At 40.1% G+C, this 25,417-nt stretch overlaps 1 protein-coding gene and 1 long non-coding RNA gene across 6 annotated transcripts in view; one reads left to right on the top strand and one right to left on the bottom strand.

The window, feature by feature from the left end:
* Positions 1–1,384: 1,384 nt before the first annotated feature.
* On the bottom strand, positions 1,385–5,975 carry LOC140642966 (uncharacterized). Its single transcript, XR_012039346.1, has 2 exons — positions 3,386–5,975; positions 1,385–2,193 (listed from the first exon to the last, which is right to left on the bottom strand). It is a non-coding gene; the product is annotated as an uncharacterized lncRNA (long non-coding RNA).
* CRY1 (cryptochrome circadian regulator 1) overlaps positions 3,114–25,417 on the top strand; it is a 113,393-nt gene continuing 91,089 nt past the window's right edge. For all 5 annotated transcript variants that reach the window (XM_072844224.1, XM_072844225.1, XM_072844226.1 and 2 more), the window contains exon 1: positions 3,114–5,442. In XM_072844224.1, the coding sequence (XP_072700325.1) occupies positions 5,285–5,442 (158 nt within the window). In that variant the 5' untranslated portion in view covers positions 3,114–5,284. The remainder of the gene's footprint in view (positions 5,443–25,417) is intronic.

The raw sequence follows: 25,417 nt of genomic DNA on the forward strand, positions 1-25,417 counted from the left end.
GATGGGAAGTTGGCATAAATGTCTTCTACTCTCAGAATGCCCTAAGGTCCTCTAGGAATCTGGAGCTAATCCTAAGCAAGAATTGGTGAAATACTATCTTTTTGTTTTAGAAAAGATCAACGCATATCTGTTTTATTTGCCTTGCATACCCCATCTCATCTTGAAGAACTTTTATATAGTATTGGGGAGAGAGGAGAGAAGCAGCAAATTCTTCCTGATTTATATCTAGATTGAAGTCCTTGAATTTAGAACAAAAAACCTTTGTCCTCAACTTCTGCCCCTCTGAGGCAACAGAGGACTCACATCCAATGACCTGAATGGGGATGACCACAAGACAAAAAAAAAAGATCTGTGGCGGAAAAAGGTTGGGTAATATTACACAATATCATATTACCACATTTGTAACTATTTACACTTTTTTTTTTTTTTACTATTTACACTTTCTAAATGCATTTGGTCAACAAAAAGGATTAGAACAACCAAGAAAATTGTTTGCAAGTACATCTGTGTGGACTCAGTTGGTTAACAGATTGTATCAGTCCGTGTCCAATGAGGAGACAGAAATAACACAGTAAATCCAACAGGGAAGTTTCATTAAAAGAATTATTCATTATAATGGGGATTTATAATTAACTATAACTAATGATAAAGGAGGGGGTAAGGGAACTATGGTGACTACTCCAGGCCACCTGAGGGAGAGGACCTAAGTTGGGAGAGTGTGAGGGTTTTTTCTAAGGGTGGGATTCAGACTTCATTGAAGATGGGGTGATTGTAGCTGCATGCACTGATCACATGCTCTACTTCTTACTTGTGTGTTGGCACATATCTCAAAAATCGCCTCTGCAAGATGGGGTCATGAGAGAACACAGTCCTTCAATTCAGAGGTTTACACACTTGTGTTTGTAGAGTCCTAGCATTTTTAAATAGTAGAGAAAACTTTGAAATCATCTAGTCCAATCCACTCATTTTATAAATGAATTAATCAGGCTAAGAAAACTTAGGTGACTTGTTCAAGATCATCAACTAATTAATGGCCAGTTAATTACCTAGTCTCTTCTTGTTAGTCCCATACTCTTTCTACCCCATGATGTTGGAGCCGACCAGAACTTCACATATTTTTTTAAAATATTTTATTTATTTATTCATGAGAGACACACAGAGAGAAGCAGAAACACAGGCAGAGGGAGAAGCAGGCTCCCTACAGGGAGCCTGATATGGGACTCAATCTCAGGACTCTGGGATCACAACCTGAGCTGAAGGCAGACACTCAACTGCTGAGCCACCCAGGCATCCCTTTCATAAATTTCTGACAATGCTCCTCATCCCTCCTTTATACCTTTAATCATAAATACTCACTCTGAAAACGAAGGTGAATGGTGGTAGCATTGAGGGACAGTATATGTAAGTAAGGAGATCGGATTCAAATGGTTTTGGTTTTTCTTTTTTCTTTTTTTTTTTTTTAAGATTTTTTAATTTATTTATTCATGAGAGACACAGAGAGAGAGAGGCAGAGACACAGGCAGAGGAAGAAGCAGGCTCCATGCAGGGAGCCTGATGTGGGACTTGATCCCGGGTCTCCAGGATCATGCCCTGGGCTGAAGGAGGCCCTGAACTGCTGAGCCACCAGAGCTGCCCGGTTTTGGTTTTTCATCTTGTTTAACTTACATGTATTTCTGTGCTTTAGTATCTTTATCAGCAAAGCAGCCATAAGTTATTAATATATAATAATAAGCTGCCTCAGAAGATTATGAGGGTTAATAATAACCTAACATGCTTGGCACATAGTAGGTACTCAATAAATCATAGCAATTATTAAATGGTTACTCCTTCCATAAATAGATACATATTTTTTAAAGATTTTATATACTTATTTATTCATGAGAGACACAGAAAGATAGAGAGAGGAGCAGAGACCTAGGCAGAGGGAGCCTAGAAGCAGGCTCCATGCAAGGAGCCCGATGTGGGACTCGATCACAAATTCCGGGATCACGCTCTGAATCAAAGGCAGATGCTCAACTGCTGAGCTACCTAGGCATCCCCACAAATAGATATATTAGAGTAACCTTACCTGTGTGCCATTAAAAACCCTTTAGTCTTTGAGGAATGCACTGCTGACAGTACTGACACTTTTATAGTAAGTCAGTATTTTTATGTGTAAATGAAAGTTACACACACACCCCCACATACAGCTGCCTGTTAGAAAAAATGAACAATTAGTAAACATAAGTCAACTCTACACAGATCAATATTCTCTCTCTCCATTCCACAATTTCATTTGGATGCTTGAAAGCAATTCTTATGTCTTTAGGCATCATCTACTTACTTTAAAACTACGTAAAGTGAAACATAAAACACTATTATTTTAAAAAGTACAATATACCCCGGAGAACGAGGCAATCCAAGTGAGGGCACAACTCTGTGTGCTACATCCTATGCATAGATGATGGATCTTTCAGGGTGGTAATTACCCAAGGCTCATCTCCATTGATAAGAATAACAAATATTTAATACTTTATAGAGAACAAAGGGTTTTCATATATATAGCTTTAAATGCTCTTCAGAAACCAGAGAAAAGATGCTATGCCCTTTTTATGGCAGTAGAAGCAAGGTTAGGGAAGACTATCCAGACATTGGCTCACACATTGGCTCACTACATGATTAAAATTACAGTATTGTTGTATTAGTTTGCTAGAGCTGCTATAACAAAGTACCACAAAATGAGTGGCTTAGAACAATAGGAATTTATTGTCTCATCCTTCTGGAGGCTGGAAATCTGAAATCAAAGTGTTTCCAGGGTCATGCCACTTCTGAAGGTGCTAGAGAGGGATCTGTTCCAGGTCATTCTTCTAGCTTTGAATAATTCTTGGCTTATGGCACCATGACTCCAATCTTCACAAGCCATTCTCTTTGTGTGTGGGTCTGCCTCTGTGTCCAAATTTATAAAGACGCTAGTCATATTGCATGAGGGCCCACCTTAATGACATCATCTTAACTTGATCATCCACAAAGACCTTATTTCCAAGTAAGGTCACCTTCACAGGTACTAGGGATTATATGAATTTTAGGACACAACTCAACAATTGCCCTATCTTTCCTCCTTTTAACCTTGCTGGACACATTGGTGGCAGAGAGTATTCATTCATTCACTCATTCATTCAATAAACATTGCAGTGCATATGTGTCAGGCTCTTTACTGTGTATTGATGGTGCAAAAAACAAACTGGACAGCCACCCTGTCCTTGAGAAGTCACACTTTAGAGGAAATCAGAGATACATTATTATGATAATAAATATTATTGAACACCTACTTCATGCTAGGTATTAAAGTAGGTTCCCTTCATTTACTTTTCACAATAGTATGTGGGGTGATGTATCAGAGACACACCTGGGGAGATGGGTGTCTGTCCTAAATCTGCTCTGGACGACAGGAATATTTTTGCAAATTAGGTAGCACTTCATCTGAGTCTAAAGGCCTGTGTAGAAATACACTAGATAGCTCAAAGGTTGCTGTGGTGAGTAGCACATTCTAAAGAAGAGCATTTTATAAAGGAAAAAAATAGCACGTGGGAAGGTTAAGAGACATAATCGTAAAATCCACCAATGCTGAGGCTTTTGTCTATTTCCCTCGGGTACCTACAGTGCCTGGTTCATTCAGCCATCGCCTAACGAATACAAGGGCATCACACGGCCAAAGGAATGCCCTGGCCTGAGGCTCACTGTCGCTAGAAAGGTGGACGAAGGCCTCTTTACGAAGAGGCTTGTTAATCACACCAAGGGTGAGAAATCAGGGCCGACAGGTTGAAGATACACATACAGCATGAGGGGATTCCGGGTGCCTGGCACCCGCCCTGCCCATTCCCCCTATTCCCCAGAACACGTCCCAGGGAGCCACCCCCACCCCCACGAGGGCCAGAAGAATGGAGGTGGGGCCCCAGGGAGCCACCCCCACCCCGCGAGGGCCAGAAGAATGGAGGTGGGGCCCCAGGGAGCCATCCCCACCCCGCGAGGGCCGGAAGAATGGGGAGGAGCGCGCCAGCTCCACGCACTCCGAAGTCGGGTTTTTCGGCCAAGGCTGCACTGAAGGCTGCACAAGGCTGGGCCTGAAGTCTAACGGAGCTTTCTTCTCTGCCTCCAACGCGTCCAGCGCTCATTCCCCTTCCGGCTCCTCCGCCGACTCTCCGGGGACCCCCGGCTGTTGCAGGCCTTCCCGGAACGCCACAGGAGGAATCCCGGAGCGCGCTCCCTCCGCCGGCCGCGCCCTCCTTCCCTCTGGAACGCAGCGAGAGCGCACGCGCACCATCGGAGCCGAGCGCGCGCCCGCGAGCTCCCCGCATCCCCGTGCTCATCCGGGTCTCAGAGAACTTCAGCCAATAGGAGACGCTCACGGCCTCCAGGGGCGGGGTTAAGCCGTCCCTCACATGGGGCCTGTGGTCACCGCGCGCGCTTCTAGGCGACCAGCCGGCGGAGCAAAGGGGCCGAGGAAAAGAGCTCAGAGTCTGAGCAGGGGTCGACGGCTTTGAGATCAAGCAGCTGCCGCCGCCTAGAAGCGACTGAATCGCGAGCCGATCCCTCAGTCGGAGCCTCTGTAGTAAACACACTTCAGAAACGTGAGGTGCCGGGGGTCACGTGGGGAGCGCGCCCTCCAATGAGGAGCCGGGGGCGGGGCCGAGGCCGCTGACGCGGCGGTGGCGGCGGAGTCACCCGGGCAGCCTCGGGACCGGTCACCGGCCGGCAACCGTCCAGCGGCCTCGACCACCGCCTCGGTGCTCGCTCCTCTTCCCCGGGCCGAGAGACTGCGTGGCCGACGGTGGCTGGATCTCCGCTCCTCCCTCTCGGTGGCTGGCCTCAGGCGGGCCGTTTTCTTCTCAGGGGCCGCCTCGGTGGGGCGAGGTTTCCGTGACGAACCTCCTGGGGCTGCCGGCGCCGGTCGGGGCCGTCGGGGCGGCTCGGGCTCGTGGAACGTGCTCACTGCCGGGCCCCGAGGCCTCGGAGCGATGCGCCTCGTGCGAGCGGTGGCGGAGGGCGCCGGCTCCTAAAGGGCGTCACACCCGCACTCGGCTGACTGGGCAACCTCCATTCATCTTCCAGCTGCGCCTCCAGCGCCCGCTCCTTCTGCGGCCCCCTCCTCGGACTCGGTTGGCCCTTTCCCCCGCTGCCGCCCTGTCCCCACTGCTTGGGTGTGGCGGTTCCCCGTGGAAGCGGAGGTGACGGGGATGAGCCGGCCCTTCCTTCCTTGACTATCTGGGGAGGGGGGACCTGGGCGAGGACCCGCCGCGCCCCCGGGATGGGGGTGAACGCCGTGCACTGGTTCCGAAAGGGGCTCCGGCTTCACGACAACCCCGCCCTGAAGGAGTGCATCCAGGGCGCCGACACCATCCGCTGCGTCTACATCCTCGACCCCTGGTTCGCCGGCTCCTCCAATGTGGGCATCAACAGGTGGCGGTGAGTGGAAACGCCGTGGGACCTGGGGCTTTCGGTGTTTAACGGGTCAGGGTTTGACCCGCAGCCGGCCGGACCTGAGAATTTAGACCCGGGGCCGCCGTCCTTAGGCCGTTTCGGATTAGAGGTGCCTCGGGTAGTACGTAGAATTGGCTTAGTAGTTCCCTGCCGGAGCGTGCTGGCAGCCTGGATCACCTCGGCCTTCGTGTGTGAGTTACGTGCCTCCGCGCCACTGGAAACTCTTCCCCTGGTTTTGTGGGGCAGTTCTTAGCGGTGGAGCACAAGAAACGCCCTCCCGGTTCTCAGTGGCCGCTGGATTGATGTTCTTGGCTTCTTGGCGGCTTTCGGAAGGATCGCGGCTTTGGGTGTTTACGTTTGTGTGTGTCTAGGTAACTCATAGTGTGGGGAAAATCTTTCATTCAGTAGAGGCACTTCCAAATCCACTTTTCTTCCACCTCGAGGTCGCCGTAGGAAAAGCAAGGCAAACATCTGGTTTCTCTTTGCTCAGCTGTTCCTCTCAACTCCTCCTTGTGGTTGACGAGACAAAGCACAGTTTTTCTTTCTAGGCAAAGTATAAAGCCTTCTAGGGATTAGAGCACTGAAAAAAAAAATCTTCCGACAAGCTTTATGATCTTTTCCTGAAATCCCAGGCTAGATGATTTTTAGGCCCCCTGGTGGAAATGAAAGCGTTTGTTTTACAGATAGGGTTTTTTTTTTTTTTTTTAAGATTTTATTATTTATTCATGAGAGACCCAGAAAGAGAGAGTGAGAGAGAGAGGCAGAGACATAGGCAGAGGGAGAAGCAGGCTCCATGCAGGGAGCCTAACCTGGGAATCGATCCCAGGACTCCAGGATTACGCCCTGGGCTGAAGGCGGCGCTAAACCCCTGAGCCCTCGGGGCTGCCCTACAGATAGGTTATTGATCACTACTGTCTACCAGGCACTGCTTTAAACACCAGGGAGGTAGCAGGGAAAGAAACAGACAAAAATGCTTGTCCTTTTCCAGTACATGTCTCAGAAAGTCAAGTATATAGTAGTTTGAAAAAATTTCTCTGATCATAGTTGTGAATTGCGGGGGAGGAAGGTGGACAAGAAACAGGGGGCTGTTGCATTCATCCAGGTGAGAGATGATAGCCGCTTGAACCATAGTGATAGTGGTGGATGTGGTGAGTAGTCAAATGCTGGGCATATTTTGGAAGTGAGAATCCGCAATGTTAGCATATTGAATATGTGGTATTAAAGAAAGAGAAGGGATTAGGAAATTATTTCAAAATTGTTGGTTTGAGGACCTAGGGTTAAGTGAAGTTGTTTGCAGAAGCCAGTGGGAGGGTGATTGGAGTTCTCTTTAGGACTTGATTAAGTTTGAGATGTTTATTACACATCCAGGTAGATATGGCAGATTGGCAGTTGGATATATTGGGTGCTCAGGACAGAGTTCCAGGCAGGACATATAAATTGGAAGGTTATCAGTTTGTAGATACCATTTAAAGCCATTTATTCGTTCATCCATTCATTGAACAAATATTATCATGCACCTACCACATGCCAGGCATTGTTTTAGGGCATTCAGCGTTAACAAAAATAGCTAAAAAATCCCTACCCTGTTAAAGTTAAATTCTAGTGGAGCCATGAGACTGTATGAGAACATAAGGAAGTGAATGTAGATAGAAAACAGAGTAGGTCCAAGGACTGAGTCTTCAGTACTCTAATGTATAGACATTGTGGAGCTGTGGAAGAATTAGCATAGGAAATTGAGAAGGAATATCTAGTAAGATAAGAAGAAAACCCAGAAGAGTTTTGGTGTCTTAGAGGCCAAGTAAAGAAAATGTTTCCAACAGCGTGCTTTACCTATGTCAGGTGTTGCTGATAGGTCAAGTAAGATGAAGACTAAAAACTGAAAATCGTATTTAGGATTTTGAAGCCATTTATAGTCTTGACTGGAGTGGTTTCGGTAGTTTCTGGAATGCCAAAGAGAGACTGAGAAGAGAGAATTTGGGGGACAATTCAGCTCTTTTAGGGGAGTTTTGCTGTAAGAGGATCAGAAAAATGATGGTTCCTGGATTGGGATGTGAACTCGAGAGGACTTTTTTTTTTTTTAAAGATTGGAGAAATTGCAGTATGTTTCTGTGCTTATGGAAATGATATAATAACTGTATATAAAAGCATTCATTAGCAGAATTGATGTCATTAATGCAAATTCTGAGGAAAGATAAATGTAATATATTTTAGTGTATTAACAGTATCTTTAAAAATAGAATAATAATTCCCTTTTCATAAAATTGTTAAAGAGGATTATATTAGTTAACAAATGTAATATGCTTAAAATGTGACTGATAGTAGTAAGTGCTTTTTTTGTTATTTGCTACTAAATTGAAAGCCCTAGGTGAGTAATATCTAATTAAATGTTTGCAGTCCATTTCTTCTAGAGTATTTGATAAGTTTATAAAATCTAGACTTTAAGCTTCTGTAGCATGGGGATTATATGTTGCTTATCTTTGTACACCCAGCCACTCACACTGTCAAATGAGTGAAATATAACTTGTAAGCATAGTAGGAATAGTCCTATATTTTTCTTTTTTTCTCTCTCATATTTTCCTTTTTAAAAGATTATTTTTAACTATTAACTATTGGTCTTTCTAAAAGACGCGTAAAGATGGAAATAATGAATAGACTTTTTTTCTTCTAGAGACTAAGTTATAAAAAGGTAGGGACAGAATTTTATTTAGTCTGTTCTCATAGCACCAAATTCATTGCTTTTCATATACTTATAGCTCAGTTACTGTTTATTGAATGAAGTGACATCCAGGAGTCAGTAATTTTATACTTAAACAATTTTATTCATTTCTTTATTTACCATAGTATAATGGGCAATCTCCTTACTTGGCATTCAGGCTATCTGGTGGTTTCTATCATATTTCCTTCTGCCATTTCCTTCAGTCAACAGCATTTCCTAGATTTTTGGATTTGATTTAATAAAATTTATTTTGCCTAAGTAAATAAACAAAACTTTTTTTTTTAAAGTAGGTTCCATGCCCAGCATGGAGCCCAGTGTAAGGCTTGAACCCACCACAACCTTAAGATGAAGACCTGAGCTGAGATCAAGAGTAGGTTGCCCAACCGACTGAGCCACCCAGGTGCCCTCCAGAATTACCTTTTAATATTGCCATCATTTCATTTAAAAAGGATGCTTTAACATTTAAAAAGAAAGTTTGAAGCACATTATTGGAAAATAAAGGATAATCCTTTGACTTGAATAAATTAAACTTTATGAAAATTCACTTTGCCTTATCAGTGAAAACGTTATCTTGAATTTGACATATTTAGGATTTTTTTTTAATTTTAATTTTTATTATTATTATTTTTTAAGATTTTATTATTCATGACAGACAGAGAGAGAGGCAGAGACACAGGCAGAGGGAGAAGCAGGCTCCATGCAGGGAGCCCAACGTGGGACTCGATCCCGGGTCCCCAGGATCACACCCTGGGCTGAAGGCAGCGCTAAACCCCTGGGCCACCGGGGCTGCCCCATATTTAGGATTAAATGATTTAAAATATTTTCAGTTATGGCTCAGTAGAGTATGCCACCTTTTTTTTTTTTTTTTTTTTAATATTTTGTTTGTTTATTCATGATAGACATAGAGAGAAGCAGAGACATAGGCAGAGACATAGGCAGAGGGAGAAGCAGGGTCCTCACAGGGAGCCCGATGTGGAACTCAGTCCCTGGACTCCGGGGATCATGCCCTGAGCTGAAGGCAGATGCTCAACTGCTGAGCCACTCAGGCGTCCTGTAGAATATGCCACTCTTGATTTCAGGGTTGTGAGTTCACACTGCACTTTGGGTATAGAGCCTACTTTAAAAAATTTCAATTCTTTCCTTATCTCTTTTTAGACTTATACTACACAAAAACTTATATGCAAATATTCAGTCATAAAAAGAAATGAAGTACTGATACATGCTACAACGTGGATGAAGCTTAAAAACATTATGCTGAGTGAAGAAGCCAGGCACAAAATTCCACAAATTATTTGATTATATTTATATGAAATGTCTAGAATATGTGCAGATATGTAGAGACAGAAAGTAGATTAGTGGCTTCTTAGGGCTAGGCAGGTTGGGCGAGCCGAGAGGTCGTAGCTAAGGAGCACAGGGTTTCTTTGTGAGGTGATGAAAATGTTCTAGAAGGTGATAGTTGCACAACTCTTTGAATATACTAAGAAAATACTGGATTGTACACATAAAAAAAAAATCTACCCACTCCTTTCAGGTCCAGTCCACATGCCACCTTTTCCATAATAATCTTTTTTATCATGTTGTCTGGGATGTTTTACAGTCTTGTGAACTTTTAGGCTATTTTTTGATATTGCTTCCCATATCACCATCAAATATCATTAAAAATAAGTAAATACTTCTTTAATTTGTAAATATTGATACAGTCCTCATATATTCTTTTTTCCTTCGTTTAACAGATTGCAATTCTTTTTCCTGAAGAGAAGGTACAATTTCATCAACCAAAAATTTATTTTTCATTCATATTTATGGTAGGCACTATTTTGGTAATGGAGATAGAATAGTGAATAAGAAAAAGTCCCTGCCCTTGAGGTCCTTTTAGTACAGGAGGATAAAGAGGCAGTAAAACAAATATAATATGTCAGGTGGTAGTAAGTGTAATGGAGAGAAATAAAGCAGAATGTGAGAACAGAGACCTAAAGAAAGGGAGGTAAAAGGCTGTACGGATATTTAGGGGGGAGAGCTCTCTCTGTATTCTCTACAGTTTCTAATATAGTGTCCCATACAAAGTAGGCATTTGCTAAATATTTTTAAAATTCTCTTTGTTAAGTCTAGGGTTTAGGAGTATGACAGTTGCTTCATTTAGCTTTGATGCTAATGTGTATCTTAAAATTCAGAGAAATAATTTTCAGTGAAGGGATTATCTTTGACATTTAAACTTCAACATGTTTAAAATACAATTGACGTTATCACACGTAGATCTCTTAATTTTCAGTCCAAATCTATAAATATACCCACATACTTACCCATTCTTTCCTTCTACTGTCTAATTTTGGTAGAAGAGACATTGCTTTCCCTATTCAAAACTAGTCTCCAGCTATACCCCATTTTAAACTGCTTATATTTTTTACAACTTTATTGAGGTATAGTTGACAAAAATTGTATATATTCAAGGTGTATAGTATGATGCTTTGATATACACACATACACATATATTTTTTAAAGATTTTATTTATTTATTCATGAGAGACACAGAAAGTAAGAGGCAGAAACATAGGCAGTGGGAGAAGCAGACTCCATGCAGGGAGCCTGATGTGGGACTCAGTCCTGGGACTCCAGGATTATGCCCTGGGCTGAAGGCAGGCAGGCGCTCAACTGCTGAGACACCCAGGCGTCCCACACACATACACATATTGTGACTCTTGTTTTTTTTTAAGATTTTATTTGACAGAGAGAGCATGCATGTTTGCACATAAACAGAGTGAGTTGGAGAGGGAGAAGGAGGCTCTCTGCTGAGCAGGGAGCCTGATGTGGGGCTCCATCCCAGGAACCTGAGATCATGACCTGAGCTGAAGGCAGATGCTTAATTGACTGAGACACCCATGAGAGGTGCCCCATGACTCTCATTTTTGATAATTTATTTTCTTATCCTTTCTTTAACCTCCTTTTGGTTTGCTTCCAGTCAGCATATATAGATGTTTAAGTCGGGGGTTCTGTAAGAACAAGAAAGCCAGTAGAGGAACAAAACCTACCCTTGAGTATGTTTCTTTCCTGCAACTATGTTTTTCAGTTCCTTTATAGCCAAACTTCATGAACAAAATATCTAATACTGGCTAACTTCATTTCTTTATCTTCTTTTCAACCTTCCATCCACTCCTAGTCTGGGTTCCACTTCATCTACTCCACCAAAACATTTTTCAACCAAAGGATATTTTAAAATGTTTCATTCCTTGACTTTTTACTGTGTTGGGCACTTCTGACCACATTTTCCACCTCCCCCTTTGCACTGGTTAGAGGACCCTGCCCTGTTTTTCTGCCAAAGCTATTAGTGTTCTTCCTTGATTTCTCTTTTTCTGTTCAGCCCTTAAATGCCTCTTAGGTCTGTGATCTCCACTCTTTTTTCATTGTACATTCTTAGGCAGTCTCATCTCTCTTCAAAAAGTAAGTTACGGGATGCCTGGGTGGCTCAGCGCTTAAAGCATCTGCCTTTGGCTCTCTCTGTGTGTGTGTCTCTCATAAATGAATGAATGAATGAATGAATGAATGAATGACAGTTACTGTTTACCCAGAATTCACAAATCATCTTCAGCTCATATCTCCTGATCTCCAGATGTGCATCCATTATATATGAATTTCCTGCCTATTTGAATGTATTGTATTACCTTAAACTCAACTTGTTCAAAACAGAGACCATTGGGGCACCTGGGTAGCTCAGTCAGTTAAGCATTTTGACTCTTGATTTTGGCTTAGGTCATGATCTCAGGATTGTGAGATGGAGCCCTGTGTCAGGCTCCGTGCTAGGCATGGAGCCTGCTTGAAATTCTGTCTCTCCCTCCCCATCTTCACCTCCCTCCTTCTCCTCTTTAAAAAAAATAAAAAACCACAGAGATCATCTCCATTATCTCTATCTCAAAACCAAACTGACTTTTCCTCTGCATCTTATCTTCATATATAAAATACTACCATTTGCCCAGTTGTTCAACTGACAGATTAGATTGGTAATTATATTTAAATTTATTCAGAAAATATTTGAGTTCCTACTGTGTGCCAGTCACTTTGTTAATTTCTGTGGGTAAATGGAAGTCAATAGATAATTTCTCTGCCCTCAGAGAATTTACAATATAAAGAAGGATTTATTCAGAAATAAAATAATCATAGAAATGCATTCTTCTGTCTCCATTGTCACTTTAGCACATACCGTCAACTTTTTTGCCTGGATTATTTGAGTAGTTTATGAATCATTGTTCCCCTTCCCCTTCTCTAATTCATTCTCTGTAGGGCTACCAGAGTGATCCTTTAAAATTGCAAATCTGTTTATGTCCTTTACTCTTAAAAATCCTTCAGTGACATTTCTTTACCTTTAGGTTAAAGTTCAAAAACCATAACATAGTATAAAATCCTTGTATAATCTAGTCCTTTGCTTCATTTTCCAGCCTTAGAGGATTGCTTCATTGAGGCATTTGAGCTGAGCCTTGAAGTATAAGATGAATCTGAATAATCACAGGATAGATGGAAGGAATTCCATCCAGGCTGAGGGAAGAAAATTTCAGCCTAAGGAAATAATATGAGGGAATGCACAGTATTCTGCTACTGGTATAGTTGTTAGTATAACTGAATCCTATGGTGCATGAAAGGACAGGAGGTATTATATAGTACTCTTTTGGGTTAGTACTCTGGATGGTTTTGTCTGAGTCAAACAGGCTTAAGCAGAGAGAGCTAGCTTATTGGCAAATGTAACTGAACAGTCCAAGAGAAAGTGGCTGCAGACATGGATTGGTGCTAGGCCTCAGAAGATGTCTCCAGGACCAGATTTCCCGCTTTGCATCTCCAAACTTCACTTATATGGTTTGGCTTTTCTGGCTGTCCTCTGGTGGTGAAATATATCAATAACAATAGTAGTTACGGAAGTAAAAGCATATGCCTCTGCCCCAGAAGTCTTAGCAAAAGTCTGTGGCACTTCAGTGGCTCTCCTATGACCAATTTATGAACCAGTCATTGTAAACATTTCTGTGAGCTGCAATTGTGCGCCTCATGGGTGGAATCAACTCAACTGGACTGAAGTAACTGAAGTAGAATGAGTAGAAAGTAGGTGGATGTCCTAAAACGATAGATACTTATTATGTAAGAACTCAGATCAGAAGGTGGGACTAAGTCAGAAAAATGTTGACTCCCGTTTGAAGAAATGTAACTTTGGCAGCTGAATAAATTATAGAGGAAAGAGCTAGTAGAGCATTGTGGAGGCTTTATCAGTAGTCCATTGAAAGATAATGTAGGCTTCAATTAGAGAAAAGTCTGTAAGGAAGGAGAACTTCCAAGAGAGTGATTGTAGAGGTGTGATGGACACTTTAGGTCACTGTCTAAAAAAGGCAGTTTCAGAGAGGCAGTAGAATGGGAGATTCTCATGCTTTGTGCCTCTTTGACAATTAGCCATTAAGTTAGAACACAGGATTAGACCATATTTAGATGAGGAAAAGAATGAGTTTGGTTTAGGTCACCGCTGAATTTGAGGTATTGCTAAGATATCAACATGAGAAATGGAAAAAATAGAAGTTCACGTTTGGAGATTATAGACATTAGAACTGTGGATATGGGAATAATAATTCCTACATAATAGGTAAAACATGACTGATGATATTGGAATAAGATGCATCAAAATCTTGGGGGTTTCTATAAGATGAATAGAAACTGGTGAAGGAAACTGAGGATAATCAAAGAGGTAGAAAGAGGGATCCCTGGGTGGTGCAGCGGTTTGGCGCCTGCCTTTGGCCCAGGGCGCGATCCTGGAGACCCGGGATCGAATCCCACGTCAGGCTCCCGGTGCATGGAGCCTGCTTCTCCCTCTGCCTGTGTCTCTGCCTCATTCTCTCTCTCTCTGTGACTATCACAAATAAATAAAAATTAAAAAAAACAAAACAAAGAGGTAGAAAGAGAAGCCTACCAAGTACTGCATCATGGAAATCAAAGGTGGCAAGACTTTTTCTTCATTGTGCTGAAGAAGGCAGGTTAGGATGAGTTTTGACAGTTATGTGGGAAAAATAATCAGTGACTTGGAAACAGATGGAAGAAATAACTTTGTGTCTTGAATGCTGGGCAGTGGACCCTCCAGAATATAGAGGACCCTCCAGAAATTGTATTATTCTAATTTAGGGATATGTACTTTTGTCCTTGATTGTCTAGACTGCTTTATAGCTCTGTAAAAAGAGATCAAAGACAAAGTGTAGATAAAAATTATGGTGCTGGCCAGTCAAAATGGCCAAACTAAGGAAACAACAGATATTGGTGAGGTTATGGAGAAAGGAGAACTCTCTTACACTGCTGGTAGGAATGCAAAATACAGCTACTCTGGAAAACAGTGTGGAGGTTCCTCAAAAAGTTAAAAAAATAGTGCTACCCTATGACCCAGCAATTGCACTACTAGGTATTTATCCAAAGGATACAAACATAGTGATTCAAGGGGACACATGCACCCCAATGTTCATAGCATTAATGTCTGCAATAGCCAAACTATGAAAAGAGCCCAGATGTCCATCAACAAATGAATGGATAAAGAAGATGTGGTGTGTGTGTGTGTGTGTCTGTGTGTACGCACACATATATACTACACAATGGAATATTAGCCATCAAAAAGAATGAAATCTTGCCATTTGCAGTGATGTGGATGGAAGTAGAGGGTATTATGCTGAGTGAAATAAGTTAAAGACAAATCTATGGTTTCACTCATGGAAGAATTTAAGAAACAAAACAAAACAAAACAAAAAACAGATGAACGTGGGGGAGGGGAAGGAAAAAAATAAGACAATCAGAGAGGGAGATAAACCATAAGAGACTCTTAACTATAGGAAACTATCGGGTTCTTGCAAAGAGCCTGCTTCTCTCTGCCTATGTCTCTGGCTCGCGCACTCTCTCTCTCTCAATCTCTCTCTGTCTCATGCATAAATACATAAATCTTTAAAAAGAAAAAAAAAGGAAACAGGGTTGCTAGAGGGGACATAGGTGGGGGGGTAACTGGGTGATGAGCATTAAGGAAAGCACTTGACAAAATGAGCCGAGTATTATATGCAACCGTTAAATCACTAAATTCTAACTCTGGAAAAAAAAAAGTTATGGTGCTGGGACAACTGAACAGCTACATGAAAAAGAATGAAACTGGACTACTTTCATACATCATACACAAAAAGAAACTCAAAATGGATTAAAGACCTAACTGTGAGACCTGAAACCATAAAATTCCTGGAAGAAAACAGTAATTTCTTTGACATCAGCTGTAGAAACATTTTTCTGGATGTCTCTTCAGGCCAGAGAAACAAACCCAAAACTAAACTATTGGGACTACACCAAAATAAAAATTTTTGCACAGTGAAGGAAACCATACACAAAACAAAAAGGCAGCCTAGTGAATGGAAGATGTTTGCAGGTAATATATCTGATAAAGGGTTAATACCCAAATTTGTGAAGAACTTATATAACTCAACACTAAAAAACAAAACAATTTGATTAAAAAATGGTCAGAGGACCTGAATAGATAGTTGGCCATACAGATAACCAACAGGCACATGAAAAGATGCTCAACATCACTAGTCATGAAAATGAAAATCAAAACCACAGCATGATACCTCACACCTGTCATAATGGCTATAATTAAAAACGGGACTCAAATACAAAGAAGAGACTCAAATACAGAGAACATTGTGTACTATTGGTGGGAATGCAAATTGGTGCAGCCACTGTGGAAAACAGTATGGAGATTCTTCAAAAAATTAAAAATAGAAATCCAGATGATCCAGCAATTCCACTACTGGATATGTATCCAAAGAAAATGAAAACACTGATTCAAAGAGATGTATGTACCTCTGTGTTTGTTGCACCATTATTTACCATAGCCAAGATATGGAAGCAACTCATGTGTCTGTTGATAAGATAAATGGATAAAGGAGATGTGGAAAAAAAGTGGAATTTTACTCAGCCATAAAAAAGAATGAAATCTTGCCATTTGCAACATCCTAGGTGGACCTAAAGAATAAGTCAAATAAGTCAGATATGATACCATATGATTTCACTCATGTGGAATTTAAGAAACGAACAAAGAAAAAAGAGTCCAACAAAAAAGACACTCAAATACAGAGAACAAACTGGTGGTTACCAGAGGGGGTGGGTGTGGAAGTGGGTGAAATAGGTCAAGGGAATTAAAAGTACACTTACCTTGATGAGCACTGAGAAATTTACAGGATTGTTGAATCATTACATTGTACACCTGAAGCTAATATAACACTGTGTTTAATTACACTTGAAATAAAAATATTTTAAAAAGTTAAGAGTTAGAAAACTGATAACAAATGTTTCCTGTCCATAGCAATGCAAATTATTTCTGTTAATGTCATTCATATGAATTTTGTAGCATGAGCAGTGTAACTCTCTGTATGGCAGATTCTCATTTTAACGAGTTTTAACATCTTATTGGTTCATTCACTATGAATTAAGTAAAATCTCTGCCATATTCATTTAATATTTTTAGGAGAGTCATGATTGAGGGATTGATGAGTTTTTATGGGAAAGGTAAGACATAAGTTGGTTGCACAGATTCTGGACAGGCTGAGGAAAGTGAATTCTGGGCACATCACCAGACTTCTAGTCAAGACAGGGTGATAAATACGAAATAAGATATATAAAATAAAATGTGAGGCCCCACTGTAGAGTTCTTTGAATAACAGACTGAAGTGAGTTTAGAATTATCTGGCTCTTTAGATTCTTTTTTTTTTTTTTTAAAGATTTTATTTATTTATTCATGAGAGACACAGAGAGAGACGCAGAGACACAGGCAGAGAGAAGGAGGCTCCTTGCAGGGAGGTCCACAGGGGACTCGATCCCATGTCTCCAGGGTCACACCCTGGGCTGAAGATGGACGCTAAACCGCTGGGCCACCCGGGCTACCCGACTCTTTAGATTCTAATCCCCATTTACCTACTGAGTAGCAGTGGTACTGATTTTGGGTAGGTCACTTGCCCTTCATTTGATTCATTTAGGAAACATTCATTAAGAGCCTGTTTTGCAAGGCACTGGGGGTACAATGATGAAAGTCAATGTTCCTGCTCATAGAGAAACCTTCACACCATTAAAGGACAAATGATTAGAATATAGAATGTTAAATAGGACCTCTTAAAAAATATGCAGATTTTGGGAGCACAGAGGAGACAACCCTAGGAGAAGGAGAGGGAGAAAGTAGTAGTAGAGGTGATTAGTGTGTGTGTGGGAAGGGGGAGTGGGTAAGAGGAAGGAGGGAGTGAAATACTGGTTTAAGAGGAGTTCCAGAGATTTTTTTTTTTAAGATTTATTTATTTATTTATGATCGACATAGAGAGAGAGAGGCAGAGACAACACAGGAGGAGGGAGAAACAGGCTCCATGCCGTGAGCCCGACGCAGGACTTGATCCCGGGACTCCAGGACAGCGCCCTGGGCCAAAGGCAGGTGCCAAACCGCTGAGCCACCCAGGGATCTCCAGAGTTCCAGAGATTCTTGAGTCAATATCCTGATGAGAAAAAGAAAGTACCAAAAAAGCTCTAATATCTGATACCATTGGAACCAGCAATTAGTTATCTGAAAAAGGCAAACATAAAGAACATACATAAGTATATGTTAATTTGACAGCTTTTGATGTGTAAGACAAAATTCCAGATCTCAATTCTGCTCGCTTCTTTATCCATATTCATTCCTTAGGTGGTCTCATTTAGTCACAAACTTGAATGCCTCATGATTTGCTATCATGTGTTTCCTGCCCTGACCTCTGTCTTGAGCTCCACATCCCCATATCCAGTGTTTTTATTCGGATTCCAAATAAGTGTCTTCCACTTGGTTTTGCCTCCATCTTACTCACCTACCGTGGTTTCTCAGTAAATGACATTTACGTTGGTGCTCTGAAAATACCCAGGAGCCATCTTTTTTTCATTTCTTTTTTCCTTCAGAACCTCGTGTCTAGTCCTCTGGCAATTATTATGGCTTTTCCTTAAAAATAACTTTCTTACCCTTTCAAATCTTACCCTTTCATTGCTGTCATACCATCGAAGTCAGCAATATTTTGTTTTCCAGAACATTGCAATAGCCTCCTAACTTCTACTTCATTTTTATTTTATTTTATTTTTTAACTTATGATAGTCACACAGAGAGAGAGAAAGAGAGAGAGGCAGAGGGCGAAGCAGGCTCCCATGCACCAGGAGCCTGACGTGGGATTCGATCCCGGGTCTCTAGGATGGCGCCCTGGGCCAAAGGCAGGCGCTAAACCACTGCGCCACCCAGGGATCCCTACTTCATTTTTATACCTGCCTTCCCAGTCTGTTCCACGTGGAAGTCAGAGGAACATTTTAAAAACCTTGATCAGATCAGGCCATTTCTGTGGTCAGCATCTTCCCATCGCTTCCACGGTATTTGTATTTTCTGCTTCTCTACCTGGAATATTATGTCAGATCTTGGCAGGGAGGGACTTTTTCTGACCATCCTATGTAAAGTAGTTGTCTCTACTTCTATATACTTCCCACTTTTCCCTTTATATCTCCTTGCCCTGTTTTATTTTCCATGGCATCTGTAACTACCTGAAATTATGTACTTAATTACTCCTTTAGCAGATTACACAAAAGAGGGATTAATTCATTGTTGCTTCCTCATTATTCATTATTGGCTTTTCAGCCCTATAATAGTGGTTCTTAGTTGTTGGTGCAGAGATGCTTATGGGCTCCTGAGACACTTTTAGTTAAGCCAAAACTGTCTTCATAATAATATTGACATTATTTAACTTTTGAAACTGTTGGCTCCCATGTGTATACCCTAAGTTTTCTAGAAGCTACGTGATAAGTAGTGACATTATTGCAGCGATGGCTAATGGAATGTGTGGTGGTGTAGTCTTGGGTTTTAGTTTTCTCAGCTTTAATTTCTCATGTAAATAATTGGTAGATATTACCTATAAGATAGTGCTCTTTGAGATTATTCAGTAATTTTAAAGAATATAAAAGGTTCTAAGACCAAAAAGTTAACATAGATGTTCCACATGTACTTGAGGGGTGAGTGTATAAGTGAATATTGTTCTGCTGATTTTATTGATGGAGTTTCATGTTGGCTCTCATAAATTACACCCATAGTCTGATACGGCCTATTTTTTTTAAAGTTGCTTAAAACCTTAAAGACCCCTGTGAAGCAAACTTGAGTACAACATTTCTTTAGTACATTTTTTCTTATGATTTGTTATAAATTAGAAATTAGAAACTTTTTTAGTGATTCACCTATTATCAAGCCATTTTGAAGCATTCAATTTAGTTTTCAATAAAACAACTTTTTTAAAAAAAATTGAAGTATAGGGCAGCCCCAGTGGCTCAGCAATTTAGCGCCGCCTTCAGCCCAGGGCCTGATCCTGGGGACCTGGGATCGAGTCCCACATTGGGCTTCCTGCGTGGAGCCGGCTTCTCCCTCTGCCTCTCTCTCTGTCTCTCTGTCTCTCGTGAATAAATAAAAAAAATCTTAAAAAAGAAAATTGAAGTATAGTTAACATAAGGGTTATATTAATTTCAGGTGTACAGCATGGTGAGTTGACAAAAAAAACTGCTTTCTTTCTACATTCATTTAATCAGTACATACAAAATTTAATTACACGATTATAGTTAAGTTCAACTGACATAAGCAGGTTTGACTCTTGATATGCCTAGAACTTTAACTGATTAAAACAGGAATCAGATGTACTAGAAAGTGATAGCTTGCTTTTCTCAAGCTGAAATTAGCCTTGGCCATCAGTCAGTGTTGGGCTCTGTTTTACAGAGGATTTAGAGAGATTTATGATTTCTTTGATGGTAATAGGAAAAATAATTATTAGTATTCTTAAAGATGTTAACTACAGGTTTTTAAGATCTGACATTTTATTTTAAGATTTGGCATTTTAATAAAACTCTCACATATTTTTGTTTTGGATTGCTTATTTGTTTTAATTGGGTATTAGGGTTTCCTAGAGATAAAAGAAGGAAAAATGCTATTTTAAAAATGGGATTCTATTGACTCTAGCTGCTTTTGCCATATTTATCTTTTTTTTTTTTTTTTTAAGATTTTATTTATTTATTCATGAGAGACAGAGAGAGAGAGGCAGAGATACAGAGAGAGAAGCAGGCTCCAAGCAGGGAGCCTGATTTGGGACTCCATCCTGGGACTCCAGGATCACGCCCTGGGCCAAAGGCATGTTCTCAACCACTGAGCCACCCAGGTGTCCCATTGTCATTTTTATCTTATTCCATCTTTACCTCTCAGTAGCAACAATAACAACAAACTAAATATCTTAAAGACTTTTGTAGTGTCTTTAGTTTTTGCTGTTTCAAGTGATAATGGCCAGCAGGAATTAAAAGGCTATAAATTTAATGACTTAATATTAAATTATTGTATAGTGTATACATGCTGGAGAATGTGCTTGGTTTCAGCTCAGGTTATGATCTCAGGGTCTTGAGATCAAGCCCCGAGTGGAGCCTGCTTAAGATTTTCTTTCTTCCTCTCCCACTGCCCCTCTCTCTCTCCCTGGCTTGTGCACATTCTCTTTCTCTCTCTAAGAAAAAAAACAAAAACAAAGTAAAATAATAAAATAAATATCTATATGGTTTTATAATACACTTATGTTTTTTTATACATAAAAATCTTTCTTCTGTCTAGAATTTATATTGACATATGATGGTGATTTCCTCCAAAATGGTGGTCGGTCATTTGACTACTACTAATATCCTTACCGAACTGTTATCTTCACTATAGAGTAAGTTTTTAAAGTTTTGTGGTCTAATTCTAGGCTATTTAATTTTCAAAAATGTTTTTCTGATGAAGAATATAATAATTATAAATAATTCATATAATATGAAGAAAGGATCTCTACAATATCACTCCTAAGAAGTATACTATTGGTAGTAGTTTAAAAATATGAATGCAAAAAAAATATGAATGCATATAAATATATTGCATATTTATGTGTTAATTTTGGCATCTCTTTTAAAAGATGCAAGTAATTGCATTCATTGGATATTGCTTTGGGAGTTAATTTTGTTAGGTTTGTGCTGATGTGATCCTGTTTGTTAGCCTTGTAAAATAAAATTGTAACTTTATATCCTTTCTATGCTCCCTAACAGAATAAATAGCAGAGATTTTATGTTCCATAAAGGTTTGCTAGAATTCACCCATAAAGTCTTTCGGGTTGGGGGCTTTGGGGAGCAGAATGATTCTTTTTGTATTGATCTCTGGGAACCTGCACAGTTCACACATTAAATTGTCCATGTCAAAATGCTTATTGAAAGGATGAATTTAGCTTTTATTTTAGTAGCTTATGACTCTGTACTCTATTTTTCATCTTTCTCTTGTGGACAGTTTATTGGATCTAGAGTTGATACCTGACCCAAGCTGTACCATTTGGAATTTGGAAGTTTTGAAGAGGCACACAGAGACTCTAGGTGGTTGGTATTGGGCCTTGACACTGAACAGCCATAAAAAGCCAGGAATCTTAGCATAGAAAAGTGATTGTAGAAAGAGGGGGGGAAAAAAGGGGGCACACGTGTAGAAAGGAACAAATGAAACCATTCAGTTTCAAAAAGGAGCAGGAATAAGGGATTCCTAATGTTGTAGAATCCTTAGCTTGACTGTACTCTGTGAACACAGTTCGGTGAGATATTCCAGTATTTTTCCAGTACCTCTTTTTTCTTTTGCTTGACTTAGTGTGAGTAGATTTCTGTTTATTGCAGTGAAACAACTCCTGAATTAGATTATCTTGTTATACTTTTCAATTCTGTTGGTGTTTATTAATTTTCTCAAGTTTTCTTTTCAGTCAGTTTGGTAATTTAATTTAATAATAATTCATATTTTCCTAAGATGTCTACCATTTAATCTAGTCTTACATTTTCATATGGATTGTTAAAGTTTATGCCCCATTCTTTTCTTTTAATTATCACCAGAATTGCTGTTCTAGTCCCCTTTTTACATTTACTAGTAGGTATTTGTATTTTTTTCTCCTTTTTGTTTTTTAGTTAGATTGCCAGATGCTTTTCTGCTTTACTGATCTTTTGAAAGCACAGTTCTTTTTAAAAATTTTTTTTTATTGGAGTTCAATTTGCTAATATCACCCAGTGCTCATCCCGTCAAGTGCCCCCCTCAGTGCCTGTCACCCAGTCACCCCAACCCCCCACCCACCTCCCCTTCCACTACCCCTTGTTCATTTCCCAGAGTTAGGTGTCTCTCATGTGCTGTCACCCTCTCTGATATTTCCCACTCATTTTCTCCTCTTTCCCCTTTATTCCCTTTCACTATGTTTTATATTCCCCAAATGAATGAGACCATATAATGTTTGTCCTTCTCCAATTGACTTAGTTCACTCAGCATAATACTCCAGTTCCATCCACGTTGAAGAAATGGGGTGTTTGTCGTTTCTAATGCCTGAGTAATATTCCATTGCATATATAGACCACAGCTTCTTTATCCTTGTCTTTCGATGGACACCGAGACTCCTTCCACAGTTTCGCTGTTGTGGACATTGCTGTGAAAGCACAATTCTTACAGAAGAAATACAGAATATTGCCAGAGTTACTTTTACAAAAAGCATTAGGCCTAGATGGTTTCATAGTTGGACTCTACAGAACTTTAAGGAGTATGTAACTTTGGTGCTATGAAAAGCACTGTTCTAAGCATAATAAAAGAAGAGGAATCTGCAGTCCAATATTATTTAGGAATAAAATATATGTAGTTATCAAATAGAATACAAAGTCATATTTAAAAATATATATTCTATGTGCATATTGAAAATTCAGGGATAATTCAATATTGGAAATGCATTGATACAAACCGCTATACTAACAGAGCAGAGAAAAATCACAAGAGCATCTTCATAGATGGCAAGAAGACTTTCGGTAAAGTTCAGCATTCTCCTTTTTTTTTTTTTTTTTTTTTCCTAAGGAGGCTCATGCCCAACATGGGGCTTGAACTCAACAACTCTGAGATTAAAGGTTGCATGCTTTATCAACTGAGCCGCCCAGATGCCCCCAACATCCATTCTTAATAAAAAAAACTAGTGCTAAACAGAAATAGAAGGCTATATTTAATTAATTAATTAAATTAATTAATTAGTTATTTAAAAAGTGGGCTCCATGCTAGGTGTTGGCTTGAATTTATGATCCTGAGATCAAGGCATGAGCTGAGATCAAGAGTCGGACACTTAACCAACTGAGCAACCCAGGCGCCCAAAGTCTTTTTGATATGGCTATATAAAAATACCAGCTGAAAAGCTAGTATCATGTTTAATGGGTGAATTTTGGAAGAATTTTTATAGAATTGAAAACAAGATACAGATGCTTGCTATTATCATTGTGCTAGACCTAATGCAGTCTAAGAGGCATAAAATTGGAAGAAAAGGTAAAATTATTGCTGTTTTTACATGACAGTTATACACATGAAATATCCAGTTAACTGAAAAAGTGTTATTAATAATAAAAGAACTCAGTGATGTAGGTACAATTTTTCTTAACCTTAAGAGCAGGAGGTTAAACTAACCTTCTATTCAAGACACATCATCATCATTGGTATGTATAAAGTCTCTCTCTTAGTTATTTTCTTTCTTTAGTTTCTTTAGTTCTCGTTTATATTTATCTATTTGAATTTCCCGGGGATCCCTGGGTTGCTCAACGGTTTGGCGCCTGCCTTTGGCCCGGAGCCTGATCCTGGAGTCCTGGGATCGAGTCCCACATCGGGCTCCCCACAGGGAGCCTGCTTCTCCCTCTGCCTATGTCTCTGCCTCTCTCTCTCTCTCTCTGTGACTCTCATAAATAAATAAAAAATAAATAAAAATAAAAAATAAAAAATAAACTACAGCCTCCTACCCCCTACCTGTGCTCAATAAAGGCTAGTTCCTCTTACTGTAACAGAGAGTTCTCTCTATGTGAAGTCAACGTTTAAAAAAAAAAAAAAAAAAAAAAAAGGAACCTTTATACATATGAATGGAATTGCTGGGTTATAAGATAGGCCTATATTTGGTTTGACTAAGAAATGCTGAATTGCTTTGTCCAAAATAGCCAAATCAGTCTGTATTCCCACTAGCAATGAATGAGTGTTCTTATATTCTTATATCCCAACATTTAAAAAATATCCAGCTTTCTAAAATTTACCAATCTAATAAATGTAAAGTGATCTCTGTGTTTAATATATCCTTTTGTGGTTACTAATAGTTTTGAACATTTCTTGTTATATTAGCTTTGGATATTTTTTTAAAAGGTTTATTTATTTAGATTTTATTTATTTATTCATGAGAGACAGAGAGAGAGGCAGAGACACAGGCAGAGGGAGTCTGGGATCGCCCTGGGTCAAAGCAGGCGCTAAACTGCTGAGCCATCCAGGGATCCCTTTTTTTTTTCTTCTGTAAATTACTTTTTAATAGTCTTGCCCATTTTTCTTTTTTTCTTTTATTAAACATTTATTTATTTATTCATGAGAGAGACACAGAGAGAGAGGCAGACACAGGCAGAGGGAGAAGCAGGCTTCTCACAGGGAGCCCGATGTGGGACTCAATACTGGATCCTGGGATCAGGCCCTGAGGCTAAGGCAGATCTCAACCGCTGAGCCACCTAGGCATCCCTGCCCATTTTTCTATTGATGTTACTGTCTTCTAAAATTTTGTTTGTTGGAATTTAAAAATAAATCTATATTAAATGATACAAACATGATCAACAGGCACATGAAAAGATATTGAGCGTTACTAGTCTTTAGGGAATGTAAAGCAAAACCACAGTGTAATACCATTTTGCACCAACTAGCTGGGATGGCTATAATAAACACATTTTTAAAGGAAAATAAGCATTGTTGAAGATGTGGAGAAGTCTGAACTCTCTCTCATACATTGCTGGCTAGAGTGTAAAATGGTACAGCCACTGTGGAAAAGTTTGGTAACTACAACTACCATGTGACCCAGCAATTACACTTTTTTTTTTAAAGACTTATTTATTTATGATATATATATATATATAGAGAGAGAGAGAGAGAGAGAGGCAGACACAGGAGGAGGGAGAAGCAGGCTCCATGCCGGGAGCCTGACGCGGTACCTGATCCCAGGACTCCAGGATCACGCCCTGGGCCAAAGGCAGGTGCTAAACCACTGGGCCACCCAGGGATCCCCCAGCAATTATACTTTTAAGAATTCCAGAAGAAATGAATAACAGTCATTGAAACAAAAGTTTGTACATGATTGTTCGTAGCAGCTCTGTTCACAATCACCA

Source organism: Canis lupus, chromosome 11, assembly GCF_048164855.1.
Source record: "Canis lupus baileyi chromosome 11, mCanLup2.hap1, whole genome shotgun sequence".
Classification (NCBI taxonomy): Eukaryota; Metazoa; Chordata; class Mammalia; order Carnivora; family Canidae; genus Canis; species Canis lupus.